Genomic DNA, 16,355 nt, shown 5'->3' with positions numbered 1-16,355 from the left:
TGATTGATTATTAAACCTTAGTTTGTGAAGAAAGAAAGAAGAAGAAGAAGAAAAGGAAAAAGAAGAGGAAAAAATTTTTCAAAGGAGGTTTTTAAGATGAACGAAAGAAAAAAAATTTTAATGTCCTTTTCACCAATACAAATTAAAGTGGACGCTGCATAATAATTAAAAATGGAATTTTCAGACACAGATAACATTCTTACTATTCATAAATCAGACATTTATTTTTTTTTCTCATCCCCTGTTGTAGATGGGGATTCTATTGGGGTCCTTCAGCCATAAATCACTGAATGAAGGGGAAAAGTTATGCTAAGATGATGTTGCTACCACTCCCCTGTGAATGAAGGAAACCTTCTTTTCTTCTCCTCACAAAAGTTACAATTGTCGTGTGTGTTGGTCTCCAGCCAAAAAGACTACAATATTACACAAACTTAACTACAACTCTTCCGACACAGAAATCAGAATCAGACAAAAAAGGGAGGTGTATTCATAATGGCTGACGGCAAAACAAGTAGATTTCTGTAAACTTTGACTATATGACTCACCATTAAATAGTCATATAGTATCTAAGCTACACATCTATGATCAATGAGTCATTAACGTGTTTTGAAAACAAAACATTACTCTCTTGCTATTTTGCCACCGCCACCTTCATTCTCTCCCCCCATTCTTGTGTACTAGAAGCAAAACTCCTCTTTAATTAATTAAATGTACATTTAGCATTTAGTGGTTACAGAGCAAAGAGAAAAGCACAAACAATGTCTGAAAAAAATAGAAAAAGTGTCTGGAAGCTCTTTAAGAGCAATCACCACTTCGCAAAAACTACCCTTATTGATGCAAGTTACTTGGCTAATGACTCTTCACGAGACTACCTAGCAAAGCTTTACTTTCAATCGAAGCTTTCATCTTTCTTCGTTCCCGCCAATTGCACCTACTCGCTGTGAAAAGGGATTCCGTAATGAGCAATCATAATCAACAATAGATGAAAACACAAAGACCACAAGACCTCATCAATACGATTTGTGTCTGAACTCTTCTATTTTTTCTTTCTTCCTTATTCAAGTCCGACATTCACCGCGCTGGCCACCGCCACCCGTTCCCCGCTCTGGAGTGGATCGACATTGACTTAAAAAGCTACGTCGATCAAATAACTCTACAATCCTGAAACGAAACGGTCTTTTTCTAATATCACTTCTTCCCAGTATACGGCGATATATATTCAAATATACATAGTATATGTTGCTTATAAATATTCTTCAGTGTGCTTAAGCAAAAATTGTTCTGTTTCGTACTACTTTCATCTAGTAGTATTGAAGCTTGTAGATGAGCCGGGAGCGCCACATCCACCAGTAGCAGTTGGATTGGATGCTACACTACTTGAACTAGCATTCTTATTTGATCCCAAGCTAGCAACACCAGCAGTAGCTGAGTTCGAACCAGTACCAGAGTGTACATTGCCATGACCTGTGGTGTTATTATTTCCACTAGTGCTTGCGCTTGCACTTGCACTACCACCGGCAGCAGCGGCGGCATTCAATACCCCACTTATTGTATTGTCTAGACTCTCAATTGATGATCTTGTAGTTGAGGTGGAACTTCTTCTTCTGAAATTTCTAGCGGATTGAGGATCAGTTCGACGGCCCTTTGATGTAGCAAACACACCCAAAATATCTGTCAAGGTAACGACACCAATCAATTTTCCAGTTCCTCCGAGGTAGCCTTGTTCTTGTTGGATAGAGCTAGCTGCTAAGGCCGTCCCGGCTCCCAATTGACTAGCATTGGATCCAGAATATTCACTGGCAACGGCTTGGCTCTGTTCACGACCTTCAGCACTAGCGGCTTTGTTTAAAATTGAAGCGTCTGCTGGCTGTGGGTAGCCAAAAGTGACACCGCTATTGTTTGAGCCACTATTTGGTGCACTTGATCCTTGCGCTGATATACTACTGGCTTTTCTAGAAGTGTCCACAACCCATAATCTATGTGACTCAGTAGCAACCAACTTAGCAATAACCCTTCCTAATGAGCTTTGATTATTGACATGGAAAATTGGAAATTGATCCTTACCTTCTTCAATTCCCTTTTGTGACAAATTGTAACTAATAAAACTCAACACTGATTTATACAACATATGTGAATTCTTTGAGCTAGTCAAGTTACGAACATCAACAATGGAGATATTACCGATTAAAGTCTTTGTACGATCAATAACAGCCAATGATGAAACATTTTCATAAAACATTTTATACAATGCATCCAAAACAGGTTGGTCATCATAAATAGTAATTGGCTTACTTGATCCAATCTTCAAATCTTGTATAGTTGACGAAAGATAAAATTCCAACAGTGGGAATCTTCTTGCATTCTCCCACATGTACTTGATCAATCTTCTTTGCGAAAGAATACCAGTAATCTTTGTTGACTCTCCATTAGTAATTGCTACTCTATGAACACCATTTCCCAATGTTTCCATTACCGAAAACAAGGTATCATTTTCAACAAATTTGATAAATGGATTCTTTGGATGCAATTTGATGATAAATTCCACGGGCACTTCTTCTCCCTTCTTGGCTTTATTGACAGCTTGAGTGATTATCTCATGTTTCTCTTGCAAAGTGTGAGTAGGTTCACCAATTTCTTCAACATTTAACTCAGAATAATCAACTTTATTCATAATCAACAACAAATAAGTGTTCAAATCACTATAATCAAATGTCAAACAGTTTCTTAAGTCACTTGGATCATCCTTGGATACTGACACAGGAACACTAGTTAAATCATTCTTGACCAAAGTTTCAAATGCTGCTTGTACAGAATGAGAACAATGAATACTAATCAATTTATTTGATTGAACAACTTCAGTCAACGGAACATCACTCCAATCTATCCCACCAATTGCTGGGCCACCAGGCACACTTTCTTGTGGTGATGCAGAGCTATGAACTCCACCATACAGAAATGGGTTAGCTGACCCTGTTGAGGTCCGTGAACTAATGGATGGGTTTCTCGATAAACTCAAGTGGTGGATCGCCTCATCCAGATCAACTGGCAATGGTGGTGGGGAGCTCAACAATTCAACAATTGATGGCTTGCGAGATGGATGGTTGGATCCATGACTGATGCTATGATTGTGTCCATGGCTAATACTGTGTCCGTGAGAAGAATGAGCATGAGGAAAGTTAGACGAGGCAGCAGAGCCTTGGCCAGATGTATTCGAGGCCTGCGATGATTGTGATGATGCAGTATTTGTGTGATAAAGTTGCAGTTGCGGTTGTTGATGTTGTTGATGGGAATGACTAGGATGTTGCAGCTGTTGAAAATGCAATTGAGCATGAGATACACTTGGAGAGTGTTTTGCTGACATTTGTGCAGTGGGCACACGTGGCGAAGTTGGTGGCTGTTGCCTTGGTTGTGGTGGATTAACCATGCTTGAAGTAGGTTGTATAAGTTGTCTGATCGAAAGGAGTGGCGCAGTAGAAATTGATTCAACAGCCAGCTCAATTGAAGTGCAAACGTGCGATTGATAACAAGTAGTTAGTTTCAACAGATGGATGCTTACAATAGAACTATAGATCCAGTATATCCTATAGCACTTGACCTTTAATGAAGTTACGTGATTTTGCTAATATCTTTTTGCGTTTGTGTGAAATCTTGTGGAAACGTGGTACAACAAATCTGAATAAATGCTTGATACCAATTGAGTAAATACTATGGTGTATATCAATGAAATAGTTCAATCTACGTCTTTCTGATTGATTCAATTGATGTAGATGGTTTTATTGTATGTTTTAGGTGAAAAGAAAAGGTTGTAGAAGGAAGTATTTAGTTTTGATGAATTTTTTTTTTTTGTCTGTCTGTCTGTTTGGTTCGTTGGTTGGTGGGTTGGTGGAAACTGAGAGTGAGGGGGCCCAGAGAAATCTACACAAGATTATAAACCCCTATGTATAAAATGATACAATATTAGAAAAGATAGATGCTTTAGAAACTCTTCATTCTTCTTTTTGTTCAAAATGACTACTGTGCATACCACAATAGAAAAACAAGATGGATTGTGTTTTATTTTTGTTTTTCGTATTGGAGAGGAGTCACTCAAAATTGAATGTGTAAAATAAAATAGGAGTAATAAAGTTCTAGACCTAAGGGCCCTAATTTTTCTATACCCTTTAGACCAATAACGTATTCGACGATCTGAACCACATACACCGTCATACACCTCTATTCTGACAGTGAACCTTTCCCCCCCCTTGTTGACTCCCCAATCTCTTAAAGCTTAGATGAAAGCAATTCAGTTTAATTTAGTTTCGGAGTTTGTGCAACTTTTTGTGTTCTTTGTCTAAAGATCATACGAGTTATGTTAACATCATCATTATAGTCCACAATTTAACTTTTTCTTTGGGACCCGTTTATCTCCATTGGAATGACGCTTTCCAACCGTTGCAATAAATTCCTATTTATCCATGTGCTTCCAAAATGTAAACAAAAGCACATGTCAAAGTCGCATGATTTTAGATTTTACTATTGCATTACACTCCATGCAATACGCACAAAAAGAGGTACAACGTTGATTCAGTTTAAACCTCGGTTTGATCAGATACCACGCCGAAAAACAAGTACTCCACACTGTTGGTACTGAAATATTCTGGATATAGATCCTCCAATAATGAAAAAACCCTGGCCGCATCGTAGTTAAGAAAGGGATGATTGGCTGATTAACAAAGAGGAAATAAAAATGGTATGGTTAGACACTTTCAACAGTGTGTGGCTTCCCATGTGTTTTCCAATCTATTGATAAGCTTTTAACGATCATCCTGTTATAATCGTTTAAGCATTTAGGCAGTTAATTTACTGATATTGTTGAAACTCGTTCATTTCAAATATTTTTGCAACAATTATAGACAAAGATTATCCCCAAACTTTTCTTTCACTCTTTGATAGTTCCAACCACTCCCACATTTTTAAAGTATTGATACAGATAAAATAGAGTATCAATCTGCTCTTGGGATCTTGTTTTGAAAAGCAGCAACAGTACCTGATAAATAAGGTCTTTCAATCTAATTGATAAAATGTTCACAACTGTTAACCTACAAAGTGTCCATTTGTGGGGTCAAAAAAAGTAACTGACTAATTGAAGCTTTTATTTCTAAGTAACACAAACAATGCTCTTTGCTACACTGGTGGACTCCTTTGTTATTCGTTGTCTGTTGTATTATCTCCTTATTAAGTAAATGATTCTTATTCCCGATTTACATGACTTTTGTTAAAAGTTTCAATTTGGTTTTGATTTTGGGTATAAAAAGTGGAGAATATATAAACAATTGTTATTTTCTCCTTCTTTCACTACGAGTTTTTGTTTATACATAACTCCAACATAAATAACCTGAATGATTCCGTGTAGTAAGTCAAGTCTGACATTCCAACCACTGGTGTCTTTGTGCATCAAAGCATGCAAATCTGCACCATGCGCTCAAAGGAGTTTCACTTTCACTTCAGAACCTTAAGAAATGCGTCAATAAAAAACCAATTCGAGTTGATGAATTTATTTTGGTTTTAAGTGCAGACACGAAAGTGTCTTATATGAGGGAAACTGTATCGTTTTGCGACATGATGGTGAACAGCTTCTGTATTTCAGTTTGAAATGCAGGGTGCTGAAGATTGTCTCCAACCTGGCCAGGGTGTGTGGCCAATGTACACTTCTAATTAGTTGATAACTAAGCATATCATTCATTGTCTGTGTATTTTAATTTCCACCATCGGTAAGTTCCATATCGTTGACACTATCATCTACAACAGTATCACCTCCATAAATAATTACCCTTACCAAAAATTTTACTCGTATTATTACTATTATTTACATCATACGGCATGGGTTTTGCCACTCACAAATGTGTCATACCCTTAAAATGTAAGATTTTGTATATTGTTGTATGGGTAATTCTTTGACTATAGATTTCAAAGTCTTTTCAATTTAGGTGTCACTACAAGGTCCGCTATAATAACTAAAGTTGGGTGAGCTGCACCACTTTGACTAGCTCTAAAAATAGAGCAAAAAGTTCACTTACAAGTGGATCATAACACTTCTGATCGCTATACACACAGTCTAACGGAATTGTTATTTTCTGATCAATGTAACATATTGTAAAAACTTATTCAGTGCGTTGCATTCTATACTTACACTTTGCTTTGGTACCTACTTGTATGTGCTCAATGCGTGGAACTTGGTGGAACTTGGCGAAACTAATCGAAACAAGAGATGTGATTAACCCTAGAAGTTTCCCGCAAACATTTTATTTAGAGTGCTAGGGACTCGTCTTTTAACTCATATCAATGAAGAGCCTAGATTGTGTGGGAATTTGACAAAGAGAATTCGGTTTAGGAGAACCTAAAAAAATGCAATGTTAGATGCAACGTTAGTGTAACCCAGTCGAAAAAAATTATCAGAACGATGCTATTTTCCTTTGTTTCTTTTCTTCTGATGTTTTATTCTGGTTGAATGAAATCCATTTGTCAATGAATTTCTCTCTTGATAAAGTTGTTATGAACAAAAACCATGCCCAGTGTCAACTGAATTCCGTTCCTTCCCATCAGTTTTACAACACTGGTATAGGAACACTTGAAGAATACATCAACCACAAATGTGGTCTGATTTATACCTCTTGGTTTTAAATAGAATAAGAACTAGTGTGATGTATTGGATTTGTCTTTCTAGTCTATCATCTCACTTAACCCTTAAGATGAAGGTCTTTCAGCTGAACAGTTTTTGGAAATTCTTCGAACGTCATGGTTCTGTTTAAGAGGCTGTTTTCAATCGCCACTGTCGTTAGTAAGGTACGTCTATTTTTTTTGGATTTTTTTTTTACATGAATATAATGTAAACGATGCTAAATGCTGTGTGTATCACTCTAAAGAGTTGTAGTGGTTTGTCTTATGTCTAATTATTTCTTGACGCTGTTATCATTTGAATTGGAGGCTATGGATTATGGTGGGAATGAAGGGAGGTTTATACGTCTCCTACTGTTAGCATGGACTCAAAGCATCTTAATGTCTAATGAAACTAGTTTGTCTAGGCTTTGAGAGTGTAAAAGAAAGGAATCTATATTAGCATAGATACGAAGGTTCTTAAACTCACCAAGCCCGTTTCTTGTTAAAAAATGAATGCCTTTGAATCCTTTGATGGGGAGGACATTATGTCTGGACTCTGTATTGTCAGGAGTTGCTTTATTGAGCATAGTTGCAACTCTGACCATCAGGTAGCGTTCATCTGCATTGATGAAACCAAATTTGTCAAACCTATTTCAAGCTAACATTACACATCAAAGAAGCACATCACTTATCACTTTTCTTATGGCCACCGCTGCAGTAGCAAACAAATCCCCACTACCGGGCGTATCTTCACACAAGGCATCAACTACATCCTCTTCGTCATCAACTCCATCACTACTGCTAACTAGTCACACAGTCTCATCTTACACCAAAGATCGTAAAGTAGGTGAGGGTACATATGCCGTTGTTTACCTTGGAAAACAAACATCAACTAAACGTCCCATTGCTATTAAAGAGATCAAGACTGGATTATTCAAAGATGGACTCGATATGTCCGCTATACGTGAAGTCAAATACCTACAAGAACTAAAACATCCCAATGTCATTGAACTAATTGATGTTTTCGCCACATCAAACAATAATCTAAACTTAGTACTTGAATTCCTACCTTGCGATTTAGAAGTGCTAATCAAGGATAAGAACATAGTATTCAAATCAGCCGACATCAAATCATGGATGTTGATGACTCTACGTGGAATACACCATTGTCATCGAAACTTTATCTTACATCGCGATTTGAAACCAAATAACTTGTTAATCTCCCCCAATGGATTATTAAAAATTGCCGATTTTGGTCTTGCTCGAAGCTTGGGTAATCCCAACGAGGATTTAAGCTCAAATGTAGTCACACGATGGTATCGAGCACCTGAACTTTTATTTGGAGCTAAACATTACACAGAAGCGATAGATATATGGTCAATCGGGATAATATTTGCTGAGTTGATGTTACGTATTCCTTATCTTGCTGGTAAGGATGACGTTGATCAATTGGATGTGACATTTAGAGCCTATGGTACCCCCACAGAACAAATTTGGCCCAATGTGTCAAGTTTACCAATGTATAACGCCTTACATGTGTATCCGCCACCTTCAAGACAAGAATTGAGGATGAGATTCAGTGCCGCTACTGAAAAGGCGTTGGATTTTTTGGTACTGTTGACTCAATTGGATCCTAGTCGTCGATGCAATTCAACGCAGGCTTTGTTGCATGAGTATTTTACTGAGAGTCCTCGACCTACAGATCCTGAATTTTTGCCAAAGAGAAAGGATAAAAAGAGGGCTGACGTTGATGATGAGGAGTTGAATAGTGGTAACAACTCAGATACATTGAAAAGAAGAAGAGTTTAGAGAGGTTAGGGTGTTCGTAGTGATACATGTACGTAGTAGAAGATGTTGGATCTATCTATGATATATGCTCTTTACGTAATCTGCTATTGCCCAAGCTGCAGTCAATCCAGGACTTTCAATCCCCAAGAGGTTAACAAACCCGGGAAATCCTTCTTCTTCTCTAATTACAAAGTCCGCGAATTTTTGTTTATTTTCCGCCGCTGAGAGTAACTTTGGTCGTACTCCCGAATACGAAGGGGATAATGAATCAGGCGTAATTGCTGGGAAATATTGTTTGACTGCTTCATAAGCTGGTTGTAAATTGCGTGGGTTTGGTGTATAATCGATTTCGTTAGCGTTGGCAACATCCAACCATTCCAAATCAGGTCCAAATCTCAATTGACCGCCCAAATCTAATGTTAAATGAGTGCCTAGTGAAGATGCATTAGGATTAGGACATGGGTAGATTAATTTATCTGTGATTCGTTGTCCAACGGGTACTTCTGGAGTGTAACTGAAATAATTCCCCTTGGCGTAGTAGTAGCTATAGTGTTTTTCCTGATGTAGGATCATGTTGGCTATATCAGCAGCAAATAATCCAGCTGAGTTGACTATATTATCACTAGTGATTTCCATCACTTCTCCATCAATGTCAAGCGTAACCGTATAGTTGGAAGTTCCTGGATTATATGATACACCAACCACTTTACTATTCAATCCGACTGTTCCGTCACTGTTTTCAAAATTGGCTTCATGAAATGAGACAAATTCGTGTGCAGATATGATTCCCGAGGTGGGACTTTCAAGTATGGCTTTGTCGGCACATATAAGTGGATACTCCTGCTTGGCTTTATCTATAGGTACAAAATGCGCCGGAACATCCAACTCCTTAGCATTTAACTCCAATTTATGCAAATACTCCTCTTCGGCCTCATCTTGAGCCACAACCCATTTACCACATTGTTGTAAATCAACAGGTAAATTCCCCAGTTTCCAAGCTTGGTAAATCTTGTTCTTACCAGCAATGCATAATTGTGCTTTTAAACTTGATTTAGGGTAGTATAAACCAGCATGTATTACTTCACTATTACGTGATGTAGTTTCTTGACCCAAATTATCATGTTGTTCAACAAGAAGAACATTATTTCCTGATTGTTGTTGTAGTTCAGACGCAGTTGCTACACCAACTATACCTCCACCAATGACAATGTGTGAAAATTCCGATAATTGGGTAATTGAAGTGTGGAATAGTCGTCTGCTGGGAATTTGAAACATTACGCTGGGGTAATAGTGTTTACAGAAATCGATGAAATTTGCGTGGGACTTTTAGTTGACGCAAATTAGCAAATGGTCTGATGTCGTTGAGTTTATTTCTGCGACAATTGGGTAATATGGGGGATTATCTTACATCCGAATTTTGTACACTTCAGCCGTACGTGAGTTTTCATTGTGCAGTGCTTTTTGTTAAAAGGGAAGTATGGATGATTAGGGTCTTGCTCCTAGGTTTGAATGAAGTAAAAAGGTTCAATGCGCTTTTTCTTGTAAAGGAAAGGGCCGTATCACGTATATGATTGTGCGGATGGGCTGTTCCGGATCGCAGATCACCAACTGTCCCCCCTATTTTGACTAGCAAAATCTACAAGTATTATTAGTTAGTAGGATGTTTTTATTCCACTTGGCAGAGCGGCTATGCTCTCTTCTCTACTTGTATCAAGTGAGTTTGAAACAAACATGGGTCGAGGAATGCACAAAAGACAAATTGTGGCCACTCTCTTTTATATTGTATATAATAATATTAGTTACAGATTCTTGTTCCTTAAAAAGGAATAATCCACTTGAAGTTACATAAAGTTACTTTATCCTCTACAATCACATAGTTTAATAACACATATGAAGTTTTTCATTCGTCAAATTGTAATTCATCTGTCAGTATTGAATTAGAAATTTGACAGATTGCAACAACAACTAACAAACTTGAAATTTACGAACCAGAAACAAAGAAGAAGGTGAGGAAGAAAAAAAAAATCAACAGAAATTAACATTCCATTATCAGACCAGTTATTGACTTATCATTAACAAAAGTAGACTCAGGTAACGACTTATCATATCATTACCAGCACTTACCTAATTAATTATTACAACAGTGTATTGGTTGATCAACGTTTTGATTAGAGTGTTGCCAAAGTATACAAGAGGGGATATCATCAGACCATTTTCTCACAAAAATTACATCTAAACCAACAACAAGTTCCATAAAATGAGGAGTATCAAGTCAGTTGTAGTGGGAGATGGAGGAGTAGGTAAAACCTGTTTATTAATATCATACACCACCAACACATTCCCCGATGATTACATTCCAACAGTATTTGATAACTACTCAGCATCAGTCTTAATCGACGGGGAACCTATTAAATTAGGGTTATGGGATACAGCTGGACAATCAGAGTACGATAGATTAAGACCATTGTCATATCCACAAACTGAAATTTTTTTGTGTTGTTTTTCAGTAGTTAGCCCTGATTCATTCCAGAATATTAAATTGAAATGGATACCGGAAATCCATCATCATTGTCCCAAAGATGTATTGGTCTTATTAATTGGTACGAAGACAGATTTACGCGATGATCCCCATGCGTTGGATGAATTGAGTGCGAAAGGTGTTAAACCAATAACAGAAGAACAAGGAAATAAATTAGCTAAAGATATTGGTGCTGTGAAATATTTGGAATGTTCAGCAGCTACACAAAGTGGTGTTAAAGAAATATTTGATTTTGCTATAAGAGCAGTATTGGATCCACCAGATTCTCACAGCAAAGATTATATCAGTACAAATAGTTTGAGTGGGTCAACTTTGAATAATAATGGAACAGATAGAGATGGATTGGGGAAAGGATCATCACAACGTAAATTTACAAGTGGCGGTGGAGTTGGGACTAGTGCTGGTAGTGGAGCACAAGGTAAGAGGAGGAAAGTCAAGAGGGCAAAGAAGTGTACGATATTGTAATTTTAAATAACTGAATAGATGCACAAGGACATTTATTTAAAGCAGATCTAAGTAGTGTAGAATTGAGAGGTAAACGTGAGTGTATGTGCGCCCTCACTGCATTAATGCTGCTCTTGAAGGATGCACACCACTCAAATCACTAGTGGAAGCTTTACTACTACTCTTTTTCTTCTTATCCTCTTCTATCCTCTTTTTCTGTCTTTCATCCTTCTTTTCATTCTTTTCCTTCAATTTTTGTTTCCTGGTTTCAGAATTACCACCACCACCAACAGTCAATTCAACATTAATTTTCCGATTCCTCAACTCCAGATGATGCATTCGTAAAGCTAATTCCATCTTACTTTGTATTTCTTGGGTATCATTATCAAATTCTAGGAATGCAATACCTTTATCTTGACGTACTCTTATTCTATCGGGATTACTATTATGGAAATGAGCAATAAGTTCTGCTTGTTGGACATCATAAGGCAAATTACCGACGAAAAGGATAAAACGCGGTCCTTTGCCATCATTCACACCTTTGCCCTTTTTACCTCTCCTTGTTTTCCTTTTCTTTTTAGGTTGTTGGTCTTCTGTGGATTCAGTAGTGGAAGGTGCATTGTCGGTTGTGGTTGTTTCTTCAAGTTTACGTTTCTTTGACTCTTCTTTAAATTGTTTATCTGCTTCCCTTTCTTCTTTTGATTTACGAAACTGAAGTGATTTCTTTTCCTTTTTTGATAATTTCTTAGAGTCAGACATTGGAGGGGGGAAATAAGAAATATATAGTTTGTGGGGATAACTCTAAAGTACCAGACTTTTGATACTGAGAGATGAGATTTGATAAAAAAAATATCAAAGTGCGATGGGTTCGCCATGGACACAAAACATTGACTTACGTCCTTCTTCGATAAGAGCGCACTCTTGTAAGAGGGGATTATCCCAATTGGCAGTAGAATGGATGTATAATTGGGTTCATGTTCATAATGGAAGTAATCTCAGTAGGGTTTAATCAAGTGGTTACGATATGCTAGCTATGGATTGGTTTGCGCATATCAAACAAACTGAGCGATCTTCGACATACCAATTAAGAAGGGTTTAGTGTTACAAAACAAGTTCGGAACGAATTGAATGCCATGAAATAAGTCGTTGTTTTTAGAAAACTGTGGATGGTCTAGATCATAAAATGATCTGATGATTTTGGAAGGTAAAATAACCTATTGTACATATCTTTAAAGTAAAACTCCGCGTTTATACTTAATATCCGATAGTTAGTTGTGTACCATACCAAAAGATTGACTTTAATTACACGACAAAATTGCTACTTGTGCCACACTAATAAGGGGTAACCACATTTGTGGTTTACTGAACTCCGATAAGATCCGTCGAAGCAATCTTAGAGACAACACTATGCTCCACTGTATATAAAGCTTTCAATTTCACCTTTTCCATATTGTTGTTGCATTTAATCAGAACCAATAAACCACTACACTAAAATGTCAATCAACAAAATCCACTCAAGATACGTTTACGACTCAAGAGGTAACCCAACTGTTGAAGTTGACTTGGATACTGAAAAGGGTTCATTCAGAGCAATTGTTCCATCTGGTGCTTCAACAGGAGTACACGAAGCTGTTGAATTGAGAGATGGAGATAAATCCAAATGGTTAGGTAAAGGTGTATTGAAAGCTGTTGCCAACGTAAATGATATTATTGCTCCAGCTTTGATCAAGGCCAGCATTGACGTCACTGACCAAGCGAAAATTGATAAATTTTTGATCGATTTGGATGGTACTGCAAACAAATCAAAATTGGGTGCCAATGCCATCTTGGGTGTTTCATTAGCTGCATCTAGAGCTGGTGCTGCTGAAAAGAATGTTCCATTGTACAAGTACATTGCTGATCTTTCTAAAGCCAAGCAAGACAAATTTGTGTTGCCAGTTCCATTCCAAAACGTCTTGAATGGAGGTGCACATGCTGGCGGTGATTTAGCATTGCAAGAGTTTATGATTGCTCCCATAGGTGCAAAGACCTTTAGTGAAGGCTTAAGAATCAACACTGAAGTATACCATCATTTGAAAACATTGGCTCAAAAGAAGTATGGTAAATCTGCTGGTAATGTTGGTGATGAAGGTGGTGTTGCTCCTGATGTTCGCACTGCTCAAGAAGCTTTGGATTTGATCGTTGCTGCTATTGAAGTAGCTGGTCATAAAGATAAAGTCCATATTGCTGTTGATGCTGCATCATCGGAATTTTTCAGACATGGCAAGTATGATTTGGATTTCAAGAACCCCAAATCCGATGAAACGAAGTGGTTAACACCTAATCAATTATCAGAGTTTTACGTTGATTTGTTGAAGAAGTATCCCATTGTGTTACTTGAAGATCCATTTGCTGAAGACGACTGGGAGGCATGGAGTGACTTTTACCCCAAAGTTGGTGGTAAAGTTGAAGTCGTAGCTGATGATTTGACTGTGACAAATCCAATTAGAATCAAGCGGGCAATTGAAACCAAAGCAGCTGATGGATTGTTGCTCAAAGTTAATCAAATAGGTACGTTAACTGAAGCTCTTGAAGCTGCTAATGATGCATTTTCTGCCGATTGGGGTGTATTTGTGTCACATAGATCAGGCGAGACTGAAGATACGTTTATTGCCGATTTAGTAGTTGGTATTAGATCTGGTCATATTAAAACTGGAGCACCAGCCAGATCTGAAAGATTGGCCAAATATAATCAACTTTTGAGAATTGAAGAGGAGTTAGGAGATAAAGCTATTTACGCTGGTGAACATTTTAGAACTGCTCATAATTTATAAAACATGAGTTAGTTTAAAGTCATAGAAATGCTGTATATCTTTATCGGATAATAAAGGATCCTTTTGAAAAGCTATCCGCAAGTAGAACTGTAAAATGAGTTAAAAGTGATATGAAATTATATGACTAGAAAGTAAGCGCTTACGTAATAAATGCGGACTTATTTTGGGGGGAACGGAGTTATTCATTATAAGAGATTAAGCGTTTGTTGTTCATTACCATTGAAGTTGAGGAGTAATTGAAGCAATCAATACCAACTAGTATTGAATAACAATAGCTTTTCATGAATTCTTCAACGTTTGGTGTCAATTAAAATGAGACGTTTCCCCTAGCTCTTGTATGTGAGAACACACGCCACCTAGAACAAAATCCAATATAAATAGACGATCGCTCCATTCCAAAGGTATCAAAGCTTGTTTAGTCTACGGTATCAACCATGAATTACCTTCTTTATTTAATCTTACTCATTGTATTCATCAGTTATAAAATAGTTGACCGTGTACATTACACGAGAAAGGCCAAAGCATATGGCTGCAAGCCAGCCAAGCAAGTGCCTTACAAAACCCCATTTGGTTTATTTGGAATAGAATTCCTATTATATCTCAAATATCATCATGATCGTGGTCGGGCACATGAAGGATTAGATGCTATCTTTGAGAAATTGAATACAACAACAATTGCCACTACTGTTGGTATTGAACCTGATGTATTCACTGCTGAACCAGAAAATATTCGTCACATGGTCTCAACATCTCATACATCTGAATTCAATTTGGGAGTTAGACTAGAAGTGTTTTCACTTTTGTTGGGAGATGGCATTTTCTCAAGTGAAGGAACAAGTTGGAAACATTCAAGAATGATGCTTAGACCTTTCTTCACTAGAGAAAGCATCAAGCAAATTCAATCAATGGAACCATTTGTTCAAGATATAATCAAAGCCATCAAGCAAGCACAGGAGAAGACGATTGACATGCAAGAGATTTTTCAAGATTTTACCATGGACTATTCCACGTATTTTTTGCTTGGTGAAAGTTGTGATTGTTTGAAAACTTATCTTGGTGAACCTACAAATGGGTCAATTACTAGTGAAGCCAAAACAAAATTTGCCGAAACGTTCGATAAGGGAGCTGATTATATGTTGTGGAAATTAATGGCAGGTCAATTTCATACATTGTATCAACCTCCACAATTGTTCATTTATATCAAGAATCAACATGATTTTGTTGATTATTATGTGAAGAAGGCATTGAATATGAGTGAAAAAGATTTGCAAGATTCGTCCAATGATGGAACCACGTTTCTATATGATTTAGCTCAACAAACTAAAGACCCCAAGGTACTTCGTGACGAGATATTGAGTATTATCGTTGCTGGAAGAAGTACAACTAGCGCCTTAATGACTTTCTTGTTTCTTGAACTTGGGCTTAATCCCAATGTGTTTGAACGATTGAAAGATATAATCAGGGTACAGTTCCCCGATGTTGAATCCATTACATTTGAATCAATACAACAATGTGAATATTTACGTTGGTGTATAAACGAAACATTGAGGTTTGACCCGCCAGTCCCATTCAATTCAAGAACAGTGACTCAAGACACCATTTTGCCTAAAGGTGGAGGCGAAGATAATGAATCACCAGTGTTTGTTAAAAAGGGAACCAAGATTGTATACCCATTATGGACAGCACACAGAATGGAGAAATATTTTGGTAAAGATACATACAGCTTTAATCCAGATAGATGGGGTAGCTTGCATGCTAACGGAGGTGTCGCTTTTATGCCCTTCGGAACTGGACCTCGTAATTGCCTAGGACAACAATTGGCGTTACTTGAAACTAGTTATGTTACTATTCGTTTGTTACAGACCTTTGATTCGATAAAGCTGGATATGGTTGAAGTTAAAAAGAAATCGACGGCAACTATGGTGTTGATGGATGGATGTAAGTTAACTTTTGGGTAGGGGAGATAGCTTGAGGCGACATGGATATAGCTTATATCGAGTATTAGTTTGTTATTTATTTAATTCAATTTAACAATAGTTGAAATATGTATTCAAGGTTTATCTGAACATCTTACTTTGTTATCGGAATAACATCTATCGACATGTCAAGAGGTCTATGGCTAAGAAAAATTACTG

At 37.3% G+C, this 16,355-nt stretch overlaps 7 protein-coding genes across 7 annotated transcripts; 4 read left to right on the top strand and 3 right to left on the bottom strand. All coding sequences in view use genetic code 12, as the record gives it.

Moving 5' to 3' along the window:
• Window positions 1–1,297: 1,297 nt before the first annotated feature.
• On the bottom strand, window positions 1,298–3,424 carry CORT_0A06410 (Sds24 protein; the record flags this gene model as incomplete). The annotated part of the gene is made up of 1 exon (XM_003866419.1): window positions 1,298–3,424. One exon carries the CDS (start codon window positions 3,422–3,424, stop codon window positions 1,298–1,300), a length of 2,127 nt encoding a protein of 708 aa, XP_003866467.1.
• Window positions 3,425–7,263: 3,839 nt separating this feature from the next.
• Window positions 7,264–8,445, top strand: CORT_0A06400 (serine/threonine protein kinase; the record flags this gene model as incomplete). Its single annotated transcript, XM_003866418.1, has 1 exon — window positions 7,264–8,445. One exon carries the CDS (start codon window positions 7,264–7,266, stop codon window positions 8,443–8,445), a length of 1,182 nt encoding a protein of 393 aa, XP_003866466.1.
• A 51-nt stretch (window positions 8,446–8,496) lies between these two features.
• On the bottom strand, window positions 8,497–9,699 carry CORT_0A06390 (hypothetical protein; the record flags this gene model as incomplete). The annotated part of the gene is made up of 1 exon (XM_003866417.1): window positions 8,497–9,699. One exon carries the CDS (start codon window positions 9,697–9,699, stop codon window positions 8,497–8,499), a length of 1,203 nt encoding a protein of 400 aa, XP_003866465.1.
• A 982-nt stretch (window positions 9,700–10,681) lies between these two features.
• Window positions 10,682–11,428, top strand: CORT_0A06380 (Rac1 G-protein; the record flags this gene model as incomplete). The annotated part of the gene is made up of 1 exon (XM_003866416.1): window positions 10,682–11,428. The coding sequence occupies one exon, from the start codon at window positions 10,682–10,684 to the stop codon at window positions 11,426–11,428; it is 747 nt and encodes a 248-aa protein (XP_003866464.1).
• A 93-nt stretch (window positions 11,429–11,521) lies between these two features.
• On the bottom strand, window positions 11,522–12,166 carry CORT_0A06370 (Nop6 protein; the record flags this gene model as incomplete). Its single annotated transcript, XM_003866415.1, has 1 exon — window positions 11,522–12,166. One exon carries the CDS (start codon window positions 12,164–12,166, stop codon window positions 11,522–11,524), a length of 645 nt encoding a protein of 214 aa, XP_003866463.1.
• A 734-nt stretch (window positions 12,167–12,900) lies between these two features.
• CORT_0A06360 (hypothetical protein) lies at window positions 12,901–14,220 on the top strand (the record flags this gene model as incomplete). Its single annotated transcript, XM_003866414.1, has 1 exon — window positions 12,901–14,220. One exon carries the CDS (start codon window positions 12,901–12,903, stop codon window positions 14,218–14,220), a length of 1,320 nt encoding a protein of 439 aa, XP_003866462.1.
• A 434-nt stretch (window positions 14,221–14,654) lies between these two features.
• Window positions 14,655–16,178, top strand: CORT_0A06350 (Alk6 cytochrome P-450; the record flags this gene model as incomplete). Its single annotated transcript, XM_003866413.1, has 1 exon — window positions 14,655–16,178. One exon carries the CDS (start codon window positions 14,655–14,657, stop codon window positions 16,176–16,178), a length of 1,524 nt encoding a protein of 507 aa, XP_003866461.1.
• Window positions 16,179–16,355: the final 177 nt, after the last annotated feature.

This window comes from Candida orthopsilosis (genome assembly GCF_000315875.1).
Source record: "Candida orthopsilosis Co 90-125, chromosome 1 draft sequence".
Classification (NCBI taxonomy): Eukaryota; Fungi; Ascomycota; class Pichiomycetes; order Serinales; family Debaryomycetaceae; genus Lodderomyces; species Lodderomyces orthopsilosis.
Note: the sequence above shows the minus strand (reverse complement) of the source record. Positions and strands in the feature narration are given on the sequence as shown.